The sequence below is a fragment of the Ptychodera flava genome, chromosome 19 (assembly GCF_041260155.1).
Source record: "Ptychodera flava strain L36383 chromosome 19, AS_Pfla_20210202, whole genome shotgun sequence".
Classification (NCBI taxonomy): Eukaryota; Metazoa; Hemichordata; class Enteropneusta; family Ptychoderidae; genus Ptychodera; species Ptychodera flava.
In genome coordinates, this window is record NC_091946.1 from 2,364,826 (window position 1) to 2,377,723 (window position 12,898).

The window sequence follows — 12,898 nt, forward strand, 5'->3', positions numbered from 1 at the left end:
ACTCTGGTACCCCGGAAGTAATGCTGCTCAGAGGTCAAACGAATGCAGACAACTCCATGATACACTCCTGATCCTGAAGTTTTGGAAGCTACATCTTCTTCATTTTGTGCGAACCGTAAAGGTATGACGTAAGTCGCGTCGGAAAGCAATCCAATGCACATTCCCCTTTCCTCGATCTCAAACGTCCTTGACTGGATGGAGCAAAAGACTCCGCACCACGGGCGATTCGATTGTCGCCAGGCTGTAGCTGTAGACTGCAGCTCGAGGTTTTGCCTTGGTATTTGGGTCGGACGGCATGCAAAAACCAGACCCGGATCGAATTTGCCGTCCTACCAAAATACCAAGGCAAAACCTCGAGCGATTGCACTGCAGCTAGTTGGGAGTCCTTTGCTCCAATCCATGCTGGGACTTTGCTGCAGTACTGCACACTGCATACTGTTGTTCAAGGTTTGCCTGGGTATTTAGGGAGCGTTCAGTTATTACGGCCGGGGTGGGCCGGCACAATCCAGGGGGGTACCTTAAATTTGAAAACTGCAAAGAGGGGGGGTCATGTATTTTTCAAACAGCTCAGAGGAGGGGGTCACTTAATTTTCATAAGTATCCATGCATCCTTTCAAAAAGCAGTTTCAGTGTTCAAAAAATTTCGGAATAACGCATTTCAATAACGAATGATTGATACCTAATGGGATCATGGTTTTTTATAAGTTAAATACCATTGCCGCATCCACTCTGAAGTATTATTTTCTTTGCGGGGGCCCCCAGGGTGCGCGTTGCAGAACAGGACATTAGCAATGATTTTTTGATACACATGTTTGATATATAGCAGTGATATCGCAGCAGTACTTGTGGCGTGTATCAAACGCGCTCGGGTTATTGGGGTCATCGCCACAGTCCGGCTGCGAGCCAAACCATAGGCTTCGTTGGCAGTTTACGAGGAGACCGACTGGTGTCCAAGATTTAGCTCACAAAATATTAAAATAGATGAAGCTTGGAATAAATCAAATTATACCTACTGTATCACTGACGATCTACGACTCATCTTCTCCTCCTGCTAACGAACCTGATTGTGACAACATGTATTTTCGACGGTTTTTCGGTGAGCCGTCGATGGTTCCTGCTCGAATTTGAACTTTTGACCTCAACGTATTCAGTGCGTTGTACGCGCAATCGGGCCAACATCGCAGAAACTGAAGACGGCTCACGAGAAAATGGTCAAAATTACGTGTTCTTATTGTCAAGGTAGTTAGCGGGCGTACAGAATGAGTCTCAGATAGTCAATGATAAAGATGATACAAGTTTATTTATATTCAAAAGCTAATATAGTTCATTATTTTGCGAGCTAAATCTACGACACCGGTCGGTGTCGTAGTAAACTTCCAACGAAGCCCATGCGTTGGCTCGCAGCGGGACTGTGGCGATGACCCCAATGACTCGAGCACGTTCGATACACGCCACAAGTACCGCTGCGATATCACAGCTAATGTTTGATCAGATCGGTACTTTGACAAACTCCCCTTCAAAAAAAGGTGTAAAACGATTTCCTTTTGCCATGACCAAGTGTCACTGTCAAGATTACGAAGTGTGAATGACCTACCATGTACATTTTAATCATGGCAAGTACGCAAGTTGCTTGCTAACAATGAACTACGAGCTTCATTTCCATCAAAAACAAAGGGGCGGCGTTTCCAATTGCAGGGGCGGCACATTAGCTTGAGGGGCGGTCACCAAAAACAGAGGGGCGGGCCGCCCCTCAAAAAACCCCCGTGGAGAACCCTGGAAATATTCTGAGAGATGAAAATGATTCGCTGCATGAGTTCAATCTCTGAAGTCATTTAACTGTAAATGTGAACAAAAGTATAATTATTTGTCACATGAACATCTTGACTAGGCAACTTTGAGGCTTGTCTTATCGTAAATCCAGCTCACTGAGGGCAATGAACAATTCCTATTACTTACATATTAGAGGTATAGCGAGTTTTGTCAGGAAAATTATTTAACAGTTACCTGTAGACTACTAGTACCATGAAAAGTGAAATTATACTTTTCGGTGAAATTCCAATATCATAATTGTTGTCAACATCTGAATTTTCAAATACCCTATTTGAATCAAGTATATTTGTATCAATTATCAAACACCTATAAAAGCACAAATTAATTTAGTCTAGCATTGTAAAACAAATTATTCATAGTTTTTTCAGAGACTCCAATGTATAGTGAATCAACGCTTTGGTGAAATTCCAAAATCCAATTTCTTGCACACATATCAACCTTTAACCATCCTAGTCTAACTAAGTACTTTAAAATGAATTATCAAATGTCCATAAATACACGGATTTAGATAGTTTTGAATTGGAAAAAAATTATTCATAGTTTCCCCATAGACTACCATGTATGGTGGATCAACATTTCAGTCAAATTCTAAAATCTAATTTCTTGCACACATATCAATTTGTAACCACCCTAGTCTAATCAAGTACATTAATATTAATAATCGAGAGTATATAAATACACAGATTTACCTATTTTTGTATTTGAAAAAAAATCATAGACTCCCATGCACAGTGGATGTACATTTTCAGTGAAATTCCAAAATCAGATTTCTTGTACAAATAATATGCACCTTTAACCATCATATTCTAATCAAGTACAATTATGTTAATTATTCAATGTCTCTGTATATGCACAAGTATAGCAAGTTTTTCATTGGAAAAAAATTATTCACAATATTATCATAGACTCCCACTTATAGTGGATGAACATTTTTGGTGAAATTCTAAAGTCAAATTTTTTGTCCACATACCAGTTGTAACAACCCTATTCCAATTAAGTACTTTTATGTCAATTATCAAATATCTATGAATGCATAGATATAGTTTTGTATTGAAAAAGTATTACATAGTTTTCTCATAGACTACCATGTATAGTGAATCAACATTATCAACAGCTGATTATCAATTAAATCCAAATATCAAGATTTTGTACGCACACACTTGCGCAAAAATATTGCAATTCACCTGTAATTTCTGTTCAATCCCTTTGAGGGGTAATTTCAAATTATAGCAAGTCAGAAGGGGAAATTTGAACATTAAGGGAGGGTCAGGAGGGTCATTTGAAAAAATCTGAGAATCTTTTTTGGGGGATTCTATCGCTCCCCCCCCAGAGGTGTATGTGTGTGCAGCTTTACTCAAGCAATGTGAGGGGGGGGGGGTCATGAAATTTTTATCATCTTAAAAGGGGGACATCAATTTTTTGGTGCAATGGGTAGGGGGATTCACTTATTTTGACTGATGCGCAGGAAGAATTTGTCGGCCCACCCCCGGCCATAATAACTGAATGCTCCCTTAGGTCAGACGGCATTTTTTTCAATCCGGGTCTGGTTTTGCCGTCCGACCCAAATACTCAGACACACCTCAAGCTACAGTACTGCTGCTAGTTGGGACTCATCAAGAGAACAATGACTCTGAAATCTAAGGAAATCATATTGCATACAGTCCCTGGGCCTGGAAGGACTGTGGTCTATACAAACCACAGGGGACCCCAAAGTCTGGTTGTTGTTGTTGTTGTTGTTTGTATTGTTGTTTATTTATTTATTCAGGTAAACCAAAGCCCATTTACAGGCACTTTTAGAGAATATAAAAAAACAGACGCATAAAAGAAAAAAAAATAAAATGCAAAACATAAAAAGTAACATCACAATCAAAATAAACACATAAATAAAAACAACAGTGCAGGAAAACTAGTAAAAGCACACACTCTGTAGCACACGCTGAAAGGTAGAAGCAGAACTAAATAAATCAATGTTTGGATGAGCTTTAAAAAACATTTACAGTGGTTACACATCTTAAAATGGGGAAAATTGTTTTCTCAGATTAATTCTAGACAAACAACCAAAAAAATGGTCATCTGCAAGCTATACCACTTTACATGTGAAATAAGTTTTTGGCATGGAAGATTTCGTGGGCAATAGCCATTGCAAAGATTACATTATGAGTTTGATGAAAACATGGATGTTAAAAGAGACTTTTTACCTCCATGATGAAAACAACTAGGTTGTAAGTTGCGTTGTTCTTTCCCGCCATGACTGCTATATGCACAAGTACACCAGCTCTTTGACATTTAAACACTTAACCCAATCAGCAGACAGGGAAATCGTTTTCTTTTTTCTCAGTGGGCAACTTAGAAAAGCCAAGGATAGATTTAGCTGTTAGGGTGTCAATGGTCAAGCTTGACACAGTCTGTCTATAGAGGGACAGTGAGCTGGATCACAATAGGGAATCAGGGTGGACTTGTATATCAACAGGAAAGGGCCAGTGGGGAATTCCTACATGGCAAGCAGGAGAGGGAAAGTTATGGGAGGGTGTGTGGAACACCAAGGACCTCTGGAGCCAAAAACTGGCTTGCTGGCTACCCCAGCACACACTTGTGCATGCCATCAGATTGCAATCAAATGTTAACATTACATATATGTCATAAATATACCGGTACAGGTGTATGAAGATGAGAAGTGTATCAACATAGTTTTTCAGTCATATCAAAATCAGCAGTTGATGTTGTGATGAGAAAAGTGGATCAGTATATCTTTGCAAACGTTTGAAAACGACTGTCTGCTGAATTTCAATCAAAAATGTACATTCTCTCTCATTATTTAAATTTAATCGGCCATCATTGGTTTCAGATTGATTTGTTGGATACAAACTTTAATGAGACAAAACCCCTTCCTCCATCCCAAAACTAAAAGTTACATTTGACATCGAACTTTTAACATTTATGAGTTGTTTTGATATTTCAAATTTATCAAGATGGAAGACTATGGACTTGACAAGTTATCAGATGAAATCCTTCTCCACATATTCAAACATCTTGGATATGTTGACGTTCTCGCCATACAGAATGTATGCCAGAAATTCCAACGTTTAGCCAGTGATCGACATGTAGGCAGGTAGGTTGAAGTCTGATACAGTCTTATAATTTAGATATTTATGGAGTCATGACAACCAATACCATGGCAATGGCTATGGATAATTGACTTGCTGATTGCACCAGGCTGCTTGGTATTGTCATGTTTAACAAGATCTGAGTAATGATCACTGTCAAGAGCTGTGCAAGTCTCTCTATTTGTTTTTTTTATCAGAAATTCAATATTGTGCTGTTCCACAAAGAACCATTCCTTTATGGTGGATATGCTAAAAGTACTACCACTGTAGAAGTTTTTGTTTTACACATATATAAATATATGTTTTATTAAATGTTTTTGTTTTGTGTGATACATATACATTGTAACTTACACAACTTCTTGTTTTTATTAGCACAGAATTAATTAAATGATAAATATCATGTGTAAAATGAAATTTTACAAACAATTACTAATTTAAAGATATTTGGAAGAAAGGAATGTGAATAAAATCAGTTCAATGATGTTTGAGAATGTGTAGATGGATATAGACCGGTAGAAGTTTTCAAAAAATGTAAGTTTCCTTGGAAACTGAAGCACTCACATTGACCGTACAATTATATCCCATTCAAAATACTAGTAATTGAATGGAAAAGAAATTGAAACAGCAGTACCAGTATAGAAAAATACTATTTTACATAAACTTTGAGATGAGAAGTAAAAGGAGTTTTGCTGGGTCTCTCTAGCAATACAATACCAGTATAACTAACCCTAACCATAGATAAATGGTCAATACAAAATACTGTGGCCATCGGTCTTTTCCCATGATATCAATAATCAGCAAAGTAGTATAATGATAAGGAAAAGTACTGGTACATCTCTTTGTTGAACAAATAATTCAAAAGATCTTTACAGGTAATTTATTCCAGATACTCATATTAAAGTAGAATGTATATGACACTTTTCTCAAATTTCAGGAAAGTTTATTGTGATTGGTGGAGCAGTGGAACCAATCAGCAGTTACAAAGTTTCCTAAAACACCATTCCAAATCTGTTGAGATTTTGAATATACATCAGTGCTATTGGCTGAAATCTGACATGTTGCGAAACCATCTGATTCAATGTAGCAATCTACTGGAAGCTGACTTGTGTGGAGTGCAGGTTTCACCAAAGATTTTGGCAAATTTCCTATCCCGTGCAACACGGCTTAAAAGCCTAGGATGGCTTGACATGTGTAAAGATGCTGCAATGGCTTCTGCATTTGACAGTTACTTTGATGAAAAGAGCAGGAAAACACTGCAACAATTAAAGAAGTTGGAGTTAGTGTTTGGTGGAGGACTGGAACACCAATCCCTGTTACCTTTGTGTAAAGATCTGGAAACTTTACAAATAGATGCTATCTGGACCAACAAAGATGCCAAGTCATATTTTTTGAAAGTCAAAGAACTGGAAATAAGTGGCTTACGGCAGTTATACATTTCTCGTATATATACAGTGTTATATCGATCACTTGGATGTGTGAATTTGGTTTGCGGGATGGCAAGAAATGGAAAATTGAAAGGACCACTTGATGTTCTTGTGATGGTATCAGGATGCTCTCGTCTAAGTCCAAACTCAGCAAAATCACTAAAACCTTACTTGTCCAGTCTACATACGTTTTATTGTGATATGATACATATTGAAAGTCGGCTCATGAATTCAAAATCCACTTTTCAAAATAAGAAATACATCAAAATTAAGGCTGCAAAAATTGGAGCTGAAGACCTGAGTGATATAGCAGAGTGTAGTCCTGAACTTGAGGGGCTGTCATTGCAGAGATGTGAATCTGCATTGTCATCTGTAAGTTTAACAAAATTGGTTACTTACTGTTATTAAAATAGTTGTTCAATCTCTTGAGATCCGTACTTCCTAGCTCACATTAGAAGATTCCTAGTGACAAATGTTTAATCTTCAGGAGAGAAAAATTCTCTTGGCCATCAAACAAGACTTTTAGACAAGAAGCCATATATTTTTCATCAGTTTTGTGTTATCTAGGCATAACTGTAATGGCAGACAGTTGCCAAATGGTTAAAATAATGTGTAAAAAATATTACAGATGATCATGGCACTCACTTAAATCCTTTGGTGTCATTGTTGTACCATAAGCATGTTACAGAGAAAAAACTGCTTTAATATTCATCCCAGGTTTTCACAGCTCATCATATGTAGTAAGTTTTCAATCACTCTTCAGTGGTTTCCGGGTTTGTACAGTTTTGTCTTAGGTATTGCATTTCTGACATTTGCAACTTTGTTTATCGGTTTACTAAATTACAACCTAATTTGAGACTGACATGTATGTTATACTACCTCTATAATATATATGTGAACATGATGAAACCTTTCTTATCTCTATAGAATGGAGTGTATGATGACAGTGGATTGCACGCCATCAGTGAGCACTGCAAGGGACTGACTAAACTTAACCTTAGTGGTTGTGATTTCAGTCAAATCAAGGGCATGAGTGCAGACAATAGCAAAGATTTGGCTTCAATCATTGGAAATATGAAAGGTAATGTATCATTTCAGGATATGACACCTCACTGTCCTACATCATTCACCATAATAACATATGGTACTACTGTACAGTGAAAATGAGTTCATATTCAACCAACAGGTCATGTGATGGATGAAAAACACCTGAACTGCAGCACCTACTGTCTTAGTATTTGGTGTACAGGTGCACCTAGGGGTGGAGATGTGAATTTGTTCAAATGAACTTGTCAGTGTCAAAAATATGCAAATGAGGGGAAAAAAGGAAAAACCCTGCAAATTGCTAAAACTCTGTAACCGTTGGTCAGATAGGGTTGAAACTTGATGTGCAGGTTCCTTTAGGTATTCTAAATTAGGTGTTTAAAATTTGGGATGAAATTTGCATGTTTCTATTTTTGGGGTAATTTTTTCAGTTTTTAGTCAAAAAATATTTTTCTCTGAGTCCACTCATCTGATTGCTTTGAAAGTTGGTATACATGTTCCTCAGGATGACCTCAGTCAAGTTTATACAAATTGAATTGAAATTTTCATATTTGTAATTTTGGGCAATTTTCCGAATTTTTGATCAAAAATTTTTTTATTCAAAAATTACTAATCTCATAGCTTTGATATTTAGTGTACAGGTTCCTAAGGTTGATCAAAATCAGTTTTATGAATATCGTGAAGATATCTCGAATTTTGTATTTTTGCTGACTTTTTGGTTATTTTTCTCATTTTAAGTAAAACTTCTTCTCTGTAACCGGTAGCCCAATTGCTCTCAAATTTGGATTGGGTGGTTGCAAGGGTGTTACCCTTCTAATTGTTGAAATTACGACAAAATTGGAAATATTACTGTTTTGGGGCAATTTTTGGTCAAAAAATCTTAAAAAATATTTACTTTCTAAAGCCCCTGGACAGACAGCTTTTATATTTGGTGTACAGATGTCCAGATATGTTAGATATGTGGAAATTGTCCTGAAATATACAAATTTGTATTTTTAAGACAATTTTGTCATTTTTAGTCAAGAAAACTTGTTCTCAAAATAACTTGTCTGATAGCTTTGTAATTTGCTACAAAAGTCCAGAGGGATGTTATTAGATAGATTTTCTGCTCAAAGTGTTGGGAAACCCCAAAATTTTTATATTTTAGGTAATTTTCTCAGTTTGTGACCTTAAATGACCTACACCAACCCAGGATATGTTGTGAGAGTTTCGAAGGCTGTGAACATAATTTTGTCATATTTAAGGTGAAGTACTACGAATTACGTCAAAATTAGGTTGTGGTGTCATTTTTTTGAAACTTTGCACAAATATTCTTGGAGGTTGTGCAAGTGCAAAAATGAAATAAAAAATGGGGGTCACCACGCTCGTTTCCATGGAAACGGACGATAAAATGGCGTCGTTAGAAATAAATAAAAATGATATAATTCACTTAAACTAAAGAAAGCAATTATAAAACGCTTAGCAAATGAGTTAATTTTAATAAATACCAAGACTTAAGATCCATATCTATCGAATGTATAGTTTTCATGATGTTTGTAAAGAAATTTAACATAAGTATCGATTACAAAATGACGATATCGAAATTATATCACTACATAATTTTCGAACTTTCTTCCTGTCGCTTTGAATGGTGTCATTTTGACCAAACTTGGCGAATAAAATCCTGATATAATACCATTTAGTTTACACTTTTAATAAAAGGGTGTCACCACGCTACTTTTTACAATATCTCCAGGTGAATGGGTAATATGCGCCATGTAAATTGGAGAGAAATGTTAATTTTTCGCTAATATTGAATAAAAACCAGCTTCCTAGGGGGTCAAAATATGACAAGGTTATAGGTCACATGTATTTCTAAGAGACTGGGTCAAAAAATTAGGTAAAAGCGCTATTTCAACAATGACAGGTGATGTTAAATACATGCGCTACAAAATAACCATTTGCGGCAGGCTGGAGTTAAATCTGCGCAGAAACGTTCTAAAGCGCGTGCGCATCCGAATTTATCGCCCTTTACCTTAATATCAATTTGTAGTAAAATTTGATCCAGAAAACAAAGCTGAGGTTATTTTTTTCATTGTGAACCAATTTTTGCAACTTTTGCATATAAGACACACAAGAACTGATGAGAAATTTTGATCCAGGATAATTCCAGATGTCGTAATCCCCCCACAGTGGAAGGCATTTCACTATCTGTAACTGATTTAAGTGCTGTTTACATTCTAATGATAGCACTCATAGCATTAATTAAAACATCCCCAAGGTTGTTAATATATTTCCTGCCAGCTGGTCTTATGTAACATGATCAACAAAGGGATGGAACATTTGATATTCAGGAGGGGGTAGGGGCTAGAAGATTGATGAGGTAGCATTACTTTTTACCAGATCCCTTGTACATTTTTTCCCACTCTTTATTTTTTCCCCACTCTCCAACCTTTTCTTTTGGTCAAGCTTCTTTGGCTCATTCTTTTGTTGACATTTGCTTATGTATGTAGGATCTGCTTGTCCCACTGCTATAGAAGTTGTTATGCATGTTTCTAAAGTTGACCCCCTAATACCTAAGTTGGAGACCTTATTTGCTTTTGTCATTCTTGTTTTTCTGGTTTAAATATTTCTTGAATTTACCAATTCAAACCGAATGTGAGCACACTGTCCTTGACGGTATTTTTGAATTACCTTACCATTTTAACCCTTTCCCTGCCAGACAGTTTCACTTCCCATCAGTCAACTCAGTGAAAAGTGGTATTGAACCAAAACCATACATATTTCCACCCATTTGGCTTGGTCTATTCAAACAGCTTTAGTCCATAAAAATCAAGTTTGTAGTATCTGCGATTTCAGGGGCCTTCAAATGTTCAATATTCTGTTAAAATGCATCAAATTGGACATAATGTACTCCACTAGTTTTAACAAACTTGACCTCATGGTGAAATGCCAACTTGGGAGGAAAAGGGATACATCAGTCCTACATTCAACACACTTGAGAGGAAAAGGGATACATCAGTCCTACATTCAACACACTGGAGAGGAAAAGGGATACATCAGTCCTACATTCAACACACTTGAGAGGAAAAGTATACATCAGTCCTACATTCAACACACTTGAGAGGAAAAGGGATACATCAGTCCTACATTCAACACACTTGAGAGGAAAAGGGATACATCAGTCCTACATTCAACACACTTGAGAGGAAAAGGGATACATCAGTCCTACATTCAACACACTGGAGAGGAAAAGGGATACATCAGTCCTACATTCAACACACTTGAGAGGAAAAGGGATACATCAGTCCTACATTCAACACACTGGAGAGGAAAAGGGATACATCAGTCCTACATTCAACACACTGGAGAGGAAAAGGGATACATCAGTCCTACATTGATTCAACACACTTGAGCATTACTGGCCAATTTTTCTTCAGATTTCCACTGCCAATATTAAGTGTGCAACGTGCTCCACATGCAGAATGTGAGACAAAATCCTTGCATGAATTCAGCCAAAATCATTGGTCCTTTGAAATTGTTCAAAAGTGAAAATACAGAGGCAACCAAGATAGACACTCTGCTGGGGGAGGGCTTTGAAGTCGTCTTCTTGTCTCTGTTCATCACCTTCTTTGGGTAAGTTCACCTCCACTTCTTTTTCCTTTGATGTTTCATTTGTGGGAATAAAAGCGAGCTTTGGTGTACTTGTTCTCGGCGGTATGTTTGGCGGAATTATGTCCGTTGACATGCTAGCTGCATCATCCAAAGCTTCATCAGTGGCTGCCCCTGTTTCTTTCACTGTTTGCTTCTTTTTGATAGCCTCAGTGTTGGCTATTGACAATCTCAATTTTCTTGTTTGGGCTGCCACCTTTGCCCTTTCTTTGATTCCCTTTGTAAGGGAATAGTATGCGGCTTTGGTGGTCTCATGGAGACCCATGTAAGAAGCTAGAGGTTTGGCCAAATCTGGTCTGAGATCTAATACCTGAGTGACGATGGATTTCCTCGCAATTGTGGCAGTTAACATCTTTCCAGAAACTTTGGAGGTCTTCCATGCAATATTCAGCAATTTAGCAAAGTTGGAAGAATCGTATTTCTGGCCGTTGTACATGTGGAAAAGGTCTTGTTTCTCACTATTTCCAGCCCGTGTTCTTTGCAACACCTTGATGATATAAGTTTTCAATAATAGGTGCAGCATCGGAGTCAGTGCAACTCTTGCTGCACCGGATGTTCTGGCAGTCTTATGTCTCAAAATAGTGGTCATATAGCCTTCCGATGTAGGCGTTGCTCAGCGGACATCTTGTATGGTTATGTTATTGTATACGCCCGATCTTTGGGCATTGTCCAGGCACATCTGCACCAATACTTAGTGACCTCTCATTAGTGTCAGATGAGCCTCTGGAATAATGTTTTGAGATTTGCTAGCTTTATACTTTCCAAACAACTTCATGACAATTCTTGTTTGAGGGCATGTTTCATACAAAAGCATTTCTCTAGCTGTTATCAGTTTTTTAGCTACTATAGACTATAGTCTATAGAAGCTATTGGGATGGGTATCCGTCCGGCGTCCGTCGTCAGTCTGTATGTATGTATGTATGTATGTCCGTTTGTGAGGCGTCCGTCCACTCAAATATCTTGAGAACCGCAGTACTTACTGATTTGATATTTCTTGTGTAGATGAAAAATATGATTTTGAGAAACTGTTTTTTTTAATTTTTTGATATTGTTGAAAATAGGCAAATTAATGCCAAAAAAGGTGTTTTTGGTAAAAAATCTTCTTCTTCATAACCGCTGGTCAGACAGCTTTGTTATTTGGTATACAGGTCCCTAGGGATTACCCAACTTAGATTTGTTCAAATTGTGATGAAATATGCAAATGTGTATTTTTAAGGAATTTTTTTGTCATTTTTGGTCAAAATTTGACTTACATTGTATGTAATTCTTGTACTGTATAAACCCTATCAATTCACCCAGAAAAAAATAATATGATTTTAAATAATTGAATTAATTAGGAAATCATCAAAGCCAAAATAATTTTAGTGTGGAATTATCGGAAAGTTCAACTTATTTTGACAGTTCATAGTGAATTGAGGATTAAAACATGTAAGGCAACTTTCCTGAATCCCAACTTTGATATATTCTGAACCACCATTTATGTTATCTAAAAGAATTGCTCATAATAGTTTGTCATGATAGGTGGTTAAATAAATAGAGATAGAGAAAGTTCTAATTTCCATTTATGGTTGACTTGGTAAGGATAAAATAAAATTACTTTTTGAGGAAAAAAAATAGAGTGGTCAATTAAAAGAGTGGTCAAAGTGATAGGGTTTTTATGGTAAAGCTGGGCTGTAAGATTCCTCATGTGCTATTTATAGCAATTATGCAATCTGTGTAAACAGTGCAATGAAAGTGTTACATGATTCCTTAAAATGCTTTTGATGACCTTGAACTTCTTAAGTTTCAAACATTTGTCTCTTCAGTGTGCTTTCTCTGAGTACGTACAGTCTCAACTTATTCAAC

General features: G+C 37.0%; 1 protein-coding gene across 1 annotated transcript in view; it reads left to right on the forward strand.

Annotated features, from left to right (window-relative positions):
• LOC139118368 (F-box/LRR-repeat protein 18-like) overlaps positions 1-12,898 on the forward strand; it is a 24,295-nt gene continuing 11,397 nt past the window's right edge. Inside the window, exons 1-4 of the mRNA XM_070681662.1 lie at positions 1-121; positions 4,800-4,939; positions 5,869-6,730; positions 7,286-7,439. Of these exons, the coding sequence (XP_070537763.1) occupies positions 4,800-4,939; positions 5,869-6,730; positions 7,286-7,439 (1,156 nt within the window). The 5' untranslated portion in view covers positions 1-121. The remainder of the gene's footprint in view (positions 122-4,799; positions 4,940-5,868; positions 6,731-7,285; positions 7,440-12,898) is intronic.